At 33.1% G+C, this 15,459-nt stretch overlaps 2 protein-coding genes across 2 annotated transcripts; both read left to right on the top strand.

The window, feature by feature from the left end:
* The first annotated feature begins 2,840 nt into the window (after window positions 1-2,840).
* Window positions 2,841-3,632, top strand: LOC130801137 (uncharacterized). The gene has a single exon (XM_057664905.1). It carries the CDS (start codon window positions 2,841-2,843, stop codon window positions 3,630-3,632), a length of 792 nt encoding a protein of 263 aa, XP_057520888.1.
* A 5,034-nt stretch (window positions 3,633-8,666) lies between these two features.
* Window positions 8,667-15,094, top strand: LOC130801440 (histidine kinase 5). Its single transcript, XM_057665301.1, has 13 exons — window positions 8,667-8,946; window positions 9,483-10,375; window positions 10,489-10,545; window positions 10,669-10,896; window positions 10,980-11,073; window positions 11,166-11,372; window positions 11,456-11,586; window positions 11,706-11,755; window positions 12,054-12,364; window positions 12,452-12,555; window positions 12,736-13,485; window positions 13,744-13,914; window positions 14,417-15,094. Exons 2-13 carry the CDS (start codon window positions 9,659-9,661, stop codon window positions 14,537-14,539), a joined length of 2,943 nt encoding a protein of 980 aa, XP_057521284.1. The 5' UTR covers window positions 8,667-8,946; window positions 9,483-9,658; the 3' UTR covers window positions 14,540-15,094.
* The last annotated feature ends 365 nt before the right edge of the window (window positions 15,095-15,459 follow it).

Raw genomic sequence — 15,459 nt, 5'->3', positions numbered from 1 at the left:
ATTTCATATTTATAATGTTTTTTAAAACAAGTTTTAGAAGTAAATCTAAAATTTTCAAATGAAGCAAATAAAAAAGGCAACATATAGAGAAGATGATGAAGACGAGTATGCAAACGTTGACACCGAAAATTATCAGAAAAGCTCGTAGTATTTACAAAAACAACATTATCTTGGAAATTGAAATACTCCTACCCGGTATTAATTCATCTCATTCCCCATTTAGAAAGGCCAACATTTTGATTTTTTATTTTTATCAAATGTACTTTTTATATACTAGATAGTGCTCGTGCGATGTATGATTTTATTAAAATTTCTAACATATTTATATAAACTAAGATTTTATAATCATTTAATAAATAAATTTGAAAAGATTTTATAAATAATTGAAAAAACAGTTGTAAAATACATGGTTTTCTAATACATTAAATGATATAAGTATATAACTTAAAAAGTAAAAAAAATTAATCAATATTAATAATATTATAGTTATAATTACAAAATAATAAAGTCAAAAATATAAATATTAGTTATAATAACAATAACATCATCATTGAGTTTTTGAAGGAAAATTGTTGTTGAGTTTGTGACATGTAAATAATTTAAAAAAATAATGATGTCATCCGTGTTTTATTTTAGTAATAGTTATAGATAAATAGATTCTTATCATTTTTATTTTTATATTTTTCTTTTTTGTTAAAATAACTTACTAATTCAACCTATTATATTCAATTTGTTTATCCCAATTCTTATATGTTGCTACCGTAATTTTACCTTCCCATCTTCAAAAATTGTCTAAACTCAATTAACTCTCTAAATCTCACAAACACACATATTTAACGTAAACGAAGTATATAGATTTCTGTTTTGATTTATTTTGATTAACAAAAACACATATAAGATACAAATCTTAAAAGTCGATTGAATTATTTCTTTTAAATTATACTTAAAGAAATAAAAGAATATATATTAATTTTGTTTTGATAAAGTTCAGGACCACGTAGAGACAAATCTAAAATATCGATCGATTTAATTTTGATTTATTTATAAAAAAAAAAGATTAATTTCGCTTAAATCAACGTAAGTGATTTATTCATTAGTTTTGTTTTAATTAACTTATATTAATACAAGGACAAATATAAAAATGTAGATCAATTTAATATCGAATTAAGTTCGAAAAGTTTTTTTACAAAAAGAAAAATTGCCTCGTAGCACAAAATGTGCGACTTAACCATGGCCGACTTGATTGTTTTTTTTATATATTTTTCAAAATTATTTTAAAATTAATTTTGAATTAATTTTTAAAAATAAAAAGGCCAAGTTACATATTTTGTGTAGCTTGATCGTATGCCAAATCGAAAATTTTGTGAGACTTGATCAATTTTTAAAACTATTTTCAAAATTATTTTAAGAATTAAATTGATCGAGATTATTAGATTTCTTTCTATTTTACAATTACATTAATAAAAAAATTATTATTTTTCCATTTTTTTAAAATAAATCAAAATTAATTGATCGATTGTACCACGATCAACAATTCTCTTATGTTGATTTTAAAGAAATTAATTTTTTTAATTTTTATAATCAGCTTAACATTAAATCAATCAACATTGCAGATTTGTGTCTATATTGCGCTGAACTTTATGAAAACAAAATTAATATATATTTTCTTCTTTTTAGTAATTTAAGAGAAATAAGATGATCGATATTTTTTAAATTTTGTCTTGTATGAGTTTTCTTTAATCAAAATAAAATTCATTGTTTCATTTATGTTAAATAAGTATTTCCTCAATTTCAAAATACACGCAATGTTTGATTTGTTTACGTACTCTAGTGCATCAATTCGACTTTTAATATTTTTAACTATGTATAATAAAAAAGAGAATGTCATAGTAAATAACGTATGTGGTATGATTGATAGGGAGGGAGGTTTTTGATTTTAATTTACCGTTTTTGGTTTTGTTTATTATTCTATTATTCTTTTTGTCTTTTTGTCATGATTTATGAATCATGGTGATTGACTAGTAATTTTTTGTAATAATAAATACTCCCTCTTATTCAATATTGTTGTCTCATTTGGTTTTTGTATGTTTGTCAATCCACATATTCAATCAAATATCTCAAATTGTGTTTAATTAAAAATTATAAAAGGTTGAATTTATTAAAATTAATATCGAAACGAATTAAACAAAATTCCAGTTGATTATGTTTTAACTTATAGATTATGAATAAAACAAAAATTAAAAGTGATTGATGAATAGTATAAAAAATCAAATGGAACAACTATAGTGAATAGGAGAGAGTATAAAAAGTGGATATTAATAATTCTTGCATTGAGAAGAATCCAACAATATCGCACTTGACTATTGTTAGTACTCCTTCTAATTTAAAAGACTGATATACCCTTCATAGCTAGAATAATACACTATATATAGAGTACCTTCCCATCATTGTAAATAACAATTGAATTTTGCTTTCATTTTCTGGAATATACATTAAGGATGTTTTTACTCCTTTCTCTCTAAATTGTAACATGGTATCAGATTGCTCAGAAATTCGATCCTCCCTTGCTTGATCCTCTTCATCATTCTCGTTTCTTGAATTACTGCCTCTTCAATTTGATCATCTTGCCACTTTGATAGACTGCTTCTTTAAATTGCTTCTCTGCATGTATGTATTTTTTCTTCTACATTTTCTTTGTTCTTTCTTCTTCAATCTTTGTTTTGCATGTGATTCTTTAAATCTATTCTTGTTTTCCATTCATTCAATCTTTGCTGCAATTGCTCACTTTGTTCTACTAAGTTTCAAATTTCATTCTCTCATTCATTCTTTCCATCACAATTATGACTGAAACTCCACAACATATTTCTAATCCTGACCTTACCACCATATTTGGTGGAGTCTATTACATCCATCCTTCAAACACTGCTTCCAAACTTATGACTGATGTTTTTGATGGTACTTCATACATTGATTGGCAAGAATCCATACTCTTAAGCCTTTCAACTAAGAACAAATTAGGATTCATAGATGGTAGTTTGCCTAAACCTCCTGCCACAGATCATACATACAAAGCTTGGTGTCGTTGCAATGATCTTGTGAAGAGTTGGTTGCTAGCATCGGTTGACAAAACAGTTGGTAGAAGTGTGCGATTTAAAAAGACTGCTGCTGATGTTTGGACAGACTTGGCTGAAAGATTTGGTCAACCTTCATCTACCCTCTTGTATTCTTTACAAAAGAAATTACTACTACTTGAACAAGGCAGTGATTCCATATCTGAATTTTATACCAAAATCATGGCTATATGGGATGAAATAGACAATCAAGATCCCCTTGCTATTTGTGCTTGCAATAATTGTATTTGTGCTACAGGTAGAAAGAATTTGAAATCTCAACAAGATAGTAGGGTAATGATGTTTCTTATGAAGTTGAATGATGATTATGTTCAAGCCAGAACCAATATCTTGATGATGAATGAACTTCCTAGTTTGGGGAGTGCATACAGATTCTGTGTGCAAGAAGAACGACATAAAGAAATCAAGCAGGTTGTTTCTTCTTCCCATGAATCCCTTGCTTTTGCAGCTGATCGAAGAAAATTTCAAGATAAAAATAATTTTACCAAGAGCACATATTAACCACTTCAGTTCAGAATGTCAGGTACTAAGAGATCCAACACCTGGTTCTGTGACCATTGTAAGTTGTCTGGTCATACGGCTGATAGGTGCTACAAATTGCATGGTTATCCACAAGGATGGAATAACACTAAGGACAAAAAATATGCACATATGACTCAATATAGTGTTGATGATGAAGACAATCAAGATTCTACTGCTTGTCAATCTGGAAACCTAAATACTGGAACTCAAACCTGGCACAATCTACCTACTGCAACCTCAGCATCTACTTCTGCAGCTCCTACTATAACTTAGGAGCAATATCATCAACTCATGAGCCTTCTCTCAAAACATACCTCAGATACTTCCGATTCTTTGAACAAGACATCTCCAAACAATGGAACTACATTCATGACAGGTAGTTCTTGTCTCTTTTCTGTTTATAGAAAGTGCATGTTATCCACTTTCACACCTATATGGATAATTGATAGTGGTGCCACTGACCATATATGCCATGATTTGAAGTTGTTTCAAAAATTTAAACCTGTCAAAAATTTTGATAACACTATAACTATTCCTGATGGTAGAAAGGTGGCTATTAAACATATGGGGACAGTTAAACTGAATGATAATGTGATATTAGATAATGTGCTTCATGTTCCAGATTTTCATTTTAATTTGATTTCAATACATAGACTTTGTGAGAGTTTGAAAGTTGCAGTTCAATTCACTCCTACTGAATGTATCATTCAGGGTCAACCTTTGATCAATCCACAAGTTCTTGGTAGGATTTTTCATGGTCTATATTGCACCAGTCCTTGGGATCAAGGTTCTTCTCATACCTCAAGACAAATCAGTTGCCATAGTGCTGCTCATAACACTGCTGTAGAAGAATTGAAACTATGGCATTTAAGATTAGGGCATATTCCTTTTACTCTTTTGAAAATCATAAGGAAAAATGTTGTATTTGTGAATAAGATAGATTGTATTTGTCAAGTCTGTCCAGCGGCAAGACAAACAAGATTTTCTTTTCCACATAGTTCAATCAAAACTATTAAACCTTTTCAATTAATTCATGTTGATCTTTGGGGCCCTTATCATGTAACTACTCATAATAAATACAACATGTTTGTTACTATTGTGGATGATTTTTCCAGGCACACTTGGGTGCATTTTGTCAAAAATAAGTCTGATGTTGTCACTATAATAAAAGACTTTGTGATTTATGCTGATATACAGTTTGGGTGTGTAGTTCAATCAGTAAGATGTGATAATGCAAAAGAATTGACTGAAGCAGAAATTTTAAGATATTATAATAGCAAAGGGATAGTGTTACAGAAAAGTTGCAGTTCTACTCCACAACAAAATGGAGTTGTGGAGAGAAAACACAGGCATCTCATGGAAACGTCTAGGTGCCTATATATACAATCTAAAATTCCTGTATCCTATTGGAATGAATGTGTTTTATCAGCTGTACATTTGATCAATAGAGTCCCATTAAAATGCATACAAAATTTTTCTCCTCATAAAAAACTGTTTGGCAAACCACCTAATTTGGAGCACCTCAGAGTTTTTGGGTGCCTATGTTTTGTATCTACTCTTAAAACTCATAGAACAAAATTAGATCCTAGAGGCTTGCCTTGTGTTTTTCTGGGGTACCCCTCTAACCACAAAGCCTACAAAATACTTGATCTTACTTCTCACAAAATTCTTATTAGCAGAGATGTTGTGTTTCATGAGAAACATTTTCCCTTCCATTTTTCTACTTCACCATTAACTCCATCTAAGTCTACTTTTCCTATTTTTCTTCCTGAATGTACCAATTTTCTTCGTCCCTCTCTCTATGAGTTGCCTGACATTTTTCAAGCCACTGCACCAGATACTACACATTTCAATACTGACCCAGACACTACACCATACACTTCAGATTTCCCTCCTGACACTTCTTCCTCTTCTTCCTCATCTCCTACCAACATCTTAGACCATTCTTCAACCCAACCAAGACGATCTTCTAGAGCTGTAAAAACTCCTTCACACCTAAAAGACTATCATCTTTCACTTCCCACTACCAAATCCATTAATCTAACTCTTCCCTCTACCACTCACTGGTGTAACCTTGTCCAAATAAGCTCTACTCAAACTAATTCCTTATCTTCTTCCTCTATTCCCACTGAGCCACAATCCTATAAAGAAGCAACCAATCATCCTGGTTGGGTTGCAGCTATGCAAAAAGAACTACAATCCTTGTAGGAAAATCATACATGGGACATTGTTTCCTTGCCTACAGGAAAGAAAGCAATTTCATGCAAATGGGTATAATAGAGCAAACGTAATGCTGATGGTAGCCTAGAAAGACTAAAAGCCAGGTTGGTAGCCATGGGATACACTCAGAAATATGGCATTGACTATTCAGAAACTTTTTCCCCTGTAGTAAAAATGGCCACAGTCAGGAGTTTGATTGCCATTGCAGCCTCAAAGGGCTAGGATTTATTCTAGTTGGATGTCAACAATGCTTTTCTCCATGGGGATCTACATGAAGAGGTTTATATGAGACTGCTACCTCCAGGTTTGCCTAATCCTGAGAATAAAGTTTGCAAGCTTAAAAAATCTATATATGGGCTTAAACAAGCTAGTAGACAATGGTTTGCAAAATTGGTCCATGAATTGAAGCATCAAGGATTCATTCAGTCAAAAAATGATTATTTCTTATTCATCAAGAGGCAAGGAAAGGACATAACAATGGCTGCAGTTTACGTAGATGATATTATACTCACTGGAACTAATAATACCACAGTAGATGCACTCAAACAACATCTCAATTTAATTTTTGGGATAAAAGACCTGGGAAGATTGCATTACTTCCTTGGTTTTGAAGTTTCTTACAGCACAGATGGGATAATCCTTTCTCTAACATAAGTTCACAAAGGAATTATTACAAGAAGCTGCCCTTACACAGATCAAACCAGTGGTCACGCCTCTTCCCTTACATCTAAAATTATCTGCTACTGAAGGAGAGTTGTTCCATGACCCTGAATACTACAGGTGTTTGGTAGGAAAACTTAATTTCCTAACTAACACTAGGCCAGATCTCTCATATTCTGTCCAAGCCTTGAGTCAATTTCTTCATGCTCCCAGAATTCCACATTACAATGCTCTACAACATGTACTCCAGTATGTGACTCATTCAAGTACACAAGGCATTCTCCTTAAAGGATCAGTTGGAAAAGCAAAAAACAACACACTGTCTCTAAATCTTCCGCAGAGGCAGAGTATAGAGCAATGGCCAGTGCTGCATCAGAAGTCACTTGGCTTATTAGACTTTTGGAGGAAATGGGTGTGACAAACTAAAGCCAGTAACATTACATTGTGATAATCAAAGCGCACTACATATTGCCAAAAATCCAGTTTTTCATGAACGCACAAAACATATTGAATTGGATTGTCATTTCACAAGAGACAAGGTGATGGAGGGTTTAATCGAACTGACATATCTACCAACTTCAGAGCAACTAGCAGATGTATTCACCAAGTCTCTACCATCAGCACAGTTCAATTCTTTGATGACCAAGTTAGGCATGGTTTCACCAGTTCCTAACTTGAGGGGGGGTGTTAGTACTCCTTCTAATATAAAAGACTGATATACCCTTCATAGCTAGAATAATACTCTATATATAGAGTACCTTCCCATCATTGTAAATAACAATTGAATTTTGCTTTCATTTTCTGGAATATACAGTAAGGATGTTTTTACTCCTTTTTCTCTAAATTGTAACAACTATGCTTTTTAACTTATAAATTAAAACCTAATCACAAATTAATGAGATGAATGAATAGTGAGAAAATCTAATATTGCATCTAATTGGAAACGGATGAAGTATTTGTTTGTGAGACTTAAAGAGATAATTAAGTTTATAGAGTTTTTATAGAAAAAGAGATAAAATTGGATTTTTATAAAAAAATGACAATGCAATAAAAAGGATGATAATAGATATTAATGTCCTTTCTTTATTTCTTTACTGCTTTCTCTGTTATGAAATACTTGTTGCAGTACATTTATTTACACTATTCATTATTTAAGTTTATTTCATATATTGCGATTAATTTGTAAGAAGAAATATAGTCAAGTGTGATCTTGTTTGAATCTTCTAATAGCATACTTTCATAATATTAAATTTTTATAATTTTTAGATGAGCATAATTCAATACATAAATGATCAAAATAACACATTAAATAACATAAAAAACACTTCTTTCGTTCTAATTTACTTGCAAAATTTACTTTTTCACGTAGTCCAATGCACTAATCAATTTATAATATTTCTAATTATATATAATAAAAAATTTAAAAAATTTTATATTAATAATCTTTGCAATGAGACGAATCAAATAAAATTTCACTAGACTATGTTTTAACCTATAAATTAAAAAATCAATCACAAATTAAAAGTGATGAATAAATAATACCTTTTTGTTTATATTACAGCTAATTTGGAAGGGAGGAAGGAAATGCATAATGTAACTGAGGAAGTATTTAACAACGTACTAAAATGAGTTAACATTTCAAGTGATGTGACCCTGTTTGCTATTACTTAAGAACTGCAGTTTGGATAATCTTTTCTGCATGTCATCATGCATATTGCATACTCTAAACCTGAAAAGCTACCGAAAAAAAATCAGCAGTAAAAACAGTCTCAAATTCAGAGTTAAGATTCTCAGAAACATCAGAAAAAACTCCAATACTAATAACAATACTTTTTGGGTTGCAGAATTACTGGAAAAACAATGAGTGTGAGTTGTTTTAGCCATTAAACAAACAATTCAATTACACAACACATATTGACCTCCTTCTCATCTGCACATGGCTACTGGCTAGACTACCTCTTTTTTTACATACATTTTTTAATAATACTTCTACTATTGTCTCTCTCCTACTTAGATTGGACTTAGTACTACTACATCATTTACAAGTATTTGTATTTGGATTTGTATTTGTTTAATCTTGTTGATTTTAATTAACTAATATAATTGTTTCTTTCACATGGAAGCTTTTTCTCTCTTTCTCTCTCTTAATCCATTTGCTGTTATTGACTCATGAATTTTACACATTTCTCAGATCTATACCAATTAACACCTCTCTTCTTCTTCTTCTTCTTCTTCTTATTTCTTCTCCTTTCTTCTTCTTCTTCCATTATTTCTTTCACACCTGCTGACAACTTGGACTATATTTTTAATATTTATTAAAAATCTTACTATTACACTTGTTTCTCTTTAGATTATAACTATTTTGTTGCACCTCTTCTTCTTCTCTTCTCTCATCATTAGTCCCATTTCCCAGGTTAGTTTATGCTCTTTCTTTTGCTTAATATCACTATTTTCTCATCTTCTTCTTTTATCTCAATCTTTTTTGCTTCTTATTGCTTTTGTTTTTTGTTTTTCTGATCGATCACTAATTTTAGATGGCCATTCTTTATTTTCTTTGCTTCTCTCCCCTTTTTGCATTTTCAAGATTCTTTTTAAGATTGTTTTCATCCCAAAGTTTTCTTTTTAAAATTATCAACCTTTCTGCTCTGTTTCAAATTCTCAACTTTTTAAAAAATTTAGTGAAGTATTATTATTTTAAGTCATATATAATGGTGTATTTTTTGTGTTCAATGTTCATCATCATCATCATCATTATTTTCATCAATGATATCCAGGTCATATGAATTCATCAATTCACAACTTCTTTTCAGTGGGTAGTCTTTTCCAGTTCACCCATATTTTTTCACAGAAAGGATAAAAAAAGAAAAAGAAAATTTATATTTAATGTTAGTATTTTATCATTTCAGAATTATTAATGAAATTTTATTTTTTGATGTCCTGTCACCGCAGAATTCAGATTCAATCATTCAAGTGTTTTCCTTATATCTAATGGGATTTTTATGTTGGATTGAGAAAATTTGTTTAAGAAATTTTGTATATCCTGTGAAGAAGAGTGCTCAAGTTATGCCAAAATTTAATTGAATTGGAACAAGCTAAGGGTTTCAAGAATTCTGAAGAACAGCATAATGGAAGATCAAATATTTGTAGATGATCATATGGAAGTTGAGGAAGCCTTAGTTCCGATGTGGCCAGAAGGTGTAAATGTAGCTGGAAGTCAATTTAATGTAGATAGGCCAAGGGAAGATCAAGATACGTTGAAAGATGTTGCAATCAATGCTGCAGAACCACAAGAAATTGATTTGGATCATCTTCATGATATGACAAATCATAGTGATAAGGGTTCTTCTCAATTGGCTTATCTGGTGAAGAATTGGGAGTATAAGCAAGCGAATGCTGTTCGACTTCTTAGAGAAGAGCTTGATCGTCTTAGCAAGCAAAGAGAAGAGGTTGAGCTTAAGAGATTGGAGATATTGGAGGAACATCGTTTCGAGGAAAACCCAGTTGGGAATGATAGGCATCCTGTTTCGGAATTGGAAGACTTGTATAATTTCTATCAAGTTGTTCCTAAGAAAAAACGCGATTCGCCTCTTGAGAGTAAAGGGCTTGAAATAGATGCTGAATATGATACAGTTGTGTATTGGAAACAAAGGGCTATGATCCTTGAGAAATTGTTGCAGGAAAGTAGGCAAAGAGAGGAAATTCTGTTGGAGAAGTTGGATGATAGTATTAAGAATATGGAAAAACAGTCCACACCTGTGGAAGAATTGTCACATATGCTCAAACGAGCTGATAACTTCATACATTTCATTCTTCAGAATGCACCTATTGTTCTTGGTCATATGGTAAGCCTGCAAAATGATCTGAATATTTACATCAGCTTAAGCTTTTGGTTGAATTGGTTCATTCATAGTTGTTAAACAATTGCATTAAAGCTTTCATGATGTGCATTTTTCAGGATAAGGAGTTGCGATATCGTTTTATCTACAATCACTATCCAAGTTTCAAAGAGGAGGTAAGAAATTCATTTGTGAAATTAGTTGCTTAAGGCTTAGTCCACAAGGCAATATATGCACAACTTCTGGGAATGAAGACTCTATATTTCCTTTAGGCAATTTAAGGCTTAGATTTTTTTCAGGACATTATAGGGAAAACAGATACTGATATCTTTTCTGGCGCGGGAGTGAAAGAGTCTCTAGACTTCAAACGAGAAGTCTTAGAACGTGGATTAGCTGGAAAGAGAGAAATAACATTTGAGACTGAGCTTTTTGGGTCGAAAACATTCTTGATATATGTAGAACCGGTGTTCAATAAGGCCGGAGAAACCATTGGTGTCAATTACATTGGAATGGACATTACTGATCAGGTCAGTTTCGAGTCAAAATAAGCATTACAAATTCGGGTACGCCAAATAGCATCCATCTAAAATGGTGCTCAATTTCTCAACAGGTCAGGAAAAGAGAAAAGATGGCAAAGCTCCGAGAGGAGATAGCTGTACAAAAGGCCATGGAGACCGAGCTGAATAAGACTATACATATAACAGGTTTGATCCAAGAGTTTTATTTTTGATTTGTGAAGAACAATTCGATATTCATATGGATTTTGTTAAAATATATATGGTTTGGACTTTGGCAGAGGAAACCATGAGAGCTAAACAAATGCTGGCTACCATGTCTCATGAGATAAGATCACCATTGTCTGGGGTTGTTAGCATGGCGGAAGTTCTAGCCACTACTAGACTGGATAAGGAACAACGGCAATTGTTAGATGTAATGATTTCTTCTGGAGACTTAGTCCTCCAACTCATTAATGACATCCTTGATCTCTCCAAGGTTGAGTCAGGTTTGATATTACTACACTGGTGCTTCAATGGAGGAAGTTGAGTTACTGTCAATTTCTGAAAATACAAGTATTTTTTGTTTCAGGTGTGATGAAGCTGGAAGCTACTAAGTTCCGACCAAGAGAAGTTGTAAAGCACGTACTACAGACAGCTGCAGCATCTTTGAAGAAAATGTTGACATTGGAAGGATATATAGCAGATGATGTACCTTTAGAGGTCAGTGCACTTCAAATCTTAACACTGCTCTTGGAATCAAAATCTTACTTGAGGTCAGAGGATCACTTATATGTTTGATCCATGCAAATTATTCTGATGATCTCCAAACACATTTTCAGGTGGTTGGCGATGTTCTCAGGATTCGACAAATTCTCACCAATTTGGTTAGGTAACGTATAGAGGACACTGTGCATCTATCTGCTTCTCAACTTAAATAGGGGGTTATGTCAACACTTGAGAAAAGGCGTATTATATCTCCTTTATTGCTTCTTTAGGAAAAAAATAAAACTTTTGTACACTTCATCATCATCATACCAGTTTGTCTCACTCACATCATCTATGATCAGTGTCTTAGGAAGGGATGGAAGACGGTAGATATTATTAATGGACAGATTGTTGCATCTGTTTTTTCATTTTTTATCGTTTTCATCTTCAGCATGCTTATAAAAATGTTTTTTCTTATGCAGCAATGCCATTAAATTCACACATGAAGGTAAAGTTGGCATACGGCTTTATTTAGTACCGGCTCCATATTCTGGAGAGGAAGATCACAGTTCTGTGACTTCTGTCAATACTCACAGTGGGACCAAAGGAAAGGGCGATTCTGGTGAGTCATATGAGAATCCTCCTTATGAAACTCATAACAACTGGAATGAGCCAAACACACCTGTCAAGGTAGAAGAACATTCATCAAAAGATGAAGAGAGGCTTCCTATTAGTTCGCCATCAACAGTTTGGATACGCTGTGATGTATACGACACTGGCATTGGAATACCAGGTTTTCGAAATTTCCTGTATGATCTTGAATTTCTTCCAAGTAAATCTTGAATTTCTTCTAGTCCTCATGTGATCTTGCGTTTGACAGAGCATGCTTTACCCACATTATTCAAAAAATACATGCAAGCTAGTGCTGATCATGCCCGAAAGTATGGTGGAACTGGACTAGGCTTAGCCATATGCAAACAACTGGTAAATTCAAAAATTACATGTAGAATTTTTGTATTCAATTCATTGCTTATTATCAAATAAGGTCCAAGTGTTTAATTAAGTCCTAATATGAAGATGTTTTGTAAAAAGTAGTTGTTGGTTGTTGGCTGTTTAAAATGCGTATCGTTTATTTGTTTATTTTTTTTGTCTTTCTTTGCACAGGTTGAGTTGATGGGCGGTCATATGACAGTATCTAGCAAAGAACATGAGGGATCGACATTTACCTTTGTCCTCCCATACAGGGTGTCTCCTGAATCCGATGACGAATCTGATCCTGATGAGCTTCAAGATGCTTCTAGTCATCGTGATACAGCGTCAGTTGATGATAACACCGCAGGATATTTCCAATTCCAGCCTCGGCCATTGAGTTCTTCTGCGCTTACTCTCCCTGGGAACCATAATCTCTTACAAAGTAATTATGGATATAGCATGCTGCCCGACATTAACCCAGTGTCTGAAAATTTTTGTAATACTATTACTGCCAAAGAGTTGGAAATTGAGCAGCCATCAGCTGAGAGTTCTTCGCGGCACAGTACTGAAAATACTGCTGCTGAAATCAGTGGTAAAAATGGTGAGTGTGTCAGAGATGAAAAGAATGTTGGTGAATCCCAAAGATCATTGGATATGGAGGTTGTGGACAGTGTAAGCGGTAGTCTGGTGAAACTGACATCATATGAACCCCACGAAGCACCTCAGATGATGCAGACCTGTCTGCAGAGTACTACAAGCAGCAAGCCGGAAGTAAACAGGACAGAGGAAAAACCGAAAATTCTTCTAGTAGAAGATAACAAGATCAATGTGATGGTGACGACATCAATGATGAAACAATTGGGTCACAGCATAGACGTTGTGAATAACGGAATTGAAGCCATACGTGCTGTTCAGAGTCGCCCTTATGACCTTGTTTTGATGGTAAAATTTAATATTGATCCCTTCATTTAGTGATTATCATTCTTTAACCATTGTTAATTGTTTCCCTACAAGAATGCTCTAAAGGACTTAAATTTACAGCACTATTGGTTATCTGGATGTAGATTAGTATTATTAGATATTGTTGGGATGAAGACAATTACATTGTTTGTATTGTTGTACTTGTAATCTCGCTAGAGAGGTAGTAAAACAAATTCAAATCTGAGTAGTGGTTTAGCTGATGTTAAGAATTGTTTGCAGGATGTATGCATGCCAGTGATGGACGGACTTCAGGCTACACGAATAATTCGTTCTTATGAGGAGACTGGCAATTGGGATGCTGCTGCAGAGGCAGGAATCGATCAACCGATGCATGCTCAAGATTCACCATTGAACTTCCATGATCCATCTAAACGGATTCCAATTATTGCGGTAAGCACTTGCTACTGTAAACTACGTGTATCAACTATGAACTACATTGCAATGCTTGCTTCAGATCATTGTTATTTATATATGATGAACCAAATATGTATCTTTCCATTAAAAGAGATAGTCAAAGATCTGATGCAACCAATGCAAAAGATTAAGCTTATGATTGAGGTCCCAATATATATTACATATGCTATCACGCCCCCTCACATAAGAGCCCTTTCGTCTAAAAGTAGGGTTAGAAATCTGGATGACACATAGACCCTTCTCATACCAAATGCTAAAAATTTCTCTTATAATCAAAGGTGCGTGATATTTAAACCCGTGACAAAACATTGACTTCTGATAGTTTGTTAGAAATAAATCAACCAAAACCTTAATTTTATACCCCAGTTAGAGACCTCGATATGTTATACACTCAATCAGATAGTTTGTACATTAACAATTTTCAGGCGTGAAATGATGTATAGTAATTGATTGTTTTGGGGTAATCTGATGAACGCAGATGACAGCAAATGCATTATCAGAGAGTGCAGACGAGTGCTATGCAAATGGTATGGATTCATTCGTGTCAAAGCCAGTTACATTCCAAAAGTTAAAAGAGTGCCTTCAGCAGTATTTACCCTGACAACCTTGTAAATTCATAGTACATCTGTACAAAAGTAAAAAATCGCTTATTTTAGGGAAGTTTTGTAACCAAATGTATCATACTTTTAGGAATGAGCATCTTCTGTAAAGTTTTTTTTTTGTCCATTCTTTCACAGATGAAAAAAAAAAATTAAAAGTTTGCAGCAAAGCTGAATAAGTCGTTTGCAATTTCGCATCAATATGAGTTTTATAAAATAATATCAGAACGACGCAAAATTCTATTGCCAGCAGTAGTCAAAAAAGAATGAGCTCAACAACTCTGTATTAACATCAGCTCATCAAATCCGTTCAGCAACTTGTCGACAGATATCTGCATAGCTGCAAAAACAGACCCAACAAAGACCAAACTAGAACAACAGGAAACATAAACAAAAGAAGCCAGCAACATTTGCGGATTGAAAGGCACAGTAGAGAGCCAGAAGAACAACCAACAACGAACAAACACCCGGGCTAACTGCCTAGCCAAGATGTATATGTGCTCGTATAAGAATGCTATTTCTAAAGTACCGATATAGATTGTTGTATAAATGACTTAACAATAAAAAATTTAGACAATAAATGACTTGAAATTTACCATAAATTGAAGATAATTTAGACAATACTCTTTTTGAAAACTTGATACCAAATAAGGCATTGTCTAGTTTTCCTAAAAGCATTATACCGCCTATTTGGTGCTTAGGCTTAAGAATTTAGAATGCACTTTTGAGATACAACGTTTGGCATCAAATTAAAACTATATATTTGAACAGTGAAGATTATATTGATCAAAGTTAAAAACTAAAATGAAAAGAAGTAGCTAATTTCCTTCACTTTTAATAACTTGTAGAGAACGAAAATGGAAAACAAGGAGAAAAATGACAGCAACAATTCATGTATAAAAAACCATTGCATTTGATCTTC

This window comes from Amaranthus tricolor, chromosome 15, assembly GCF_026212465.1.
Source record: "Amaranthus tricolor cultivar Red isolate AtriRed21 chromosome 15, ASM2621246v1, whole genome shotgun sequence".
Lineage (NCBI taxonomy): Eukaryota > Viridiplantae > Streptophyta > Magnoliopsida > Caryophyllales > Amaranthaceae > Amaranthus > Amaranthus tricolor.
The sequence above is the reverse complement of the archived record's forward strand: the minus strand, read 5'-3'. Positions and strand labels throughout refer to the sequence as shown.

Excerpts from the sequence above, each read along its gene's own strand:
- LOC130801137 (XM_057664905.1), top strand. The coding sequence starts at position 2,841 with ATGACTGAAACTCCACAACATATTTCTAATCCTGACCTTACCACCATA.
- LOC130801440 (XM_057665301.1), top strand. The coding sequence starts at position 9,659 with ATGGAAGATCAAATATTTGTAGATGATCATATGGAAGTTGAGGAAGCC. Across the intron at positions 10,897-10,979 it reads GAATGGACATTACTGATCAG|GTCAGGAAAAGAGAAAAGAT; the intron begins GTCAGTTTCGAG and ends ATTTCTCAACAG. Across the intron at positions 13,915-14,416 it reads AACGGATTCCAATTATTGCG|ATGACAGCAAATGCATTATC; the intron begins GTAAGCACTTGC and ends TGATGAACGCAG.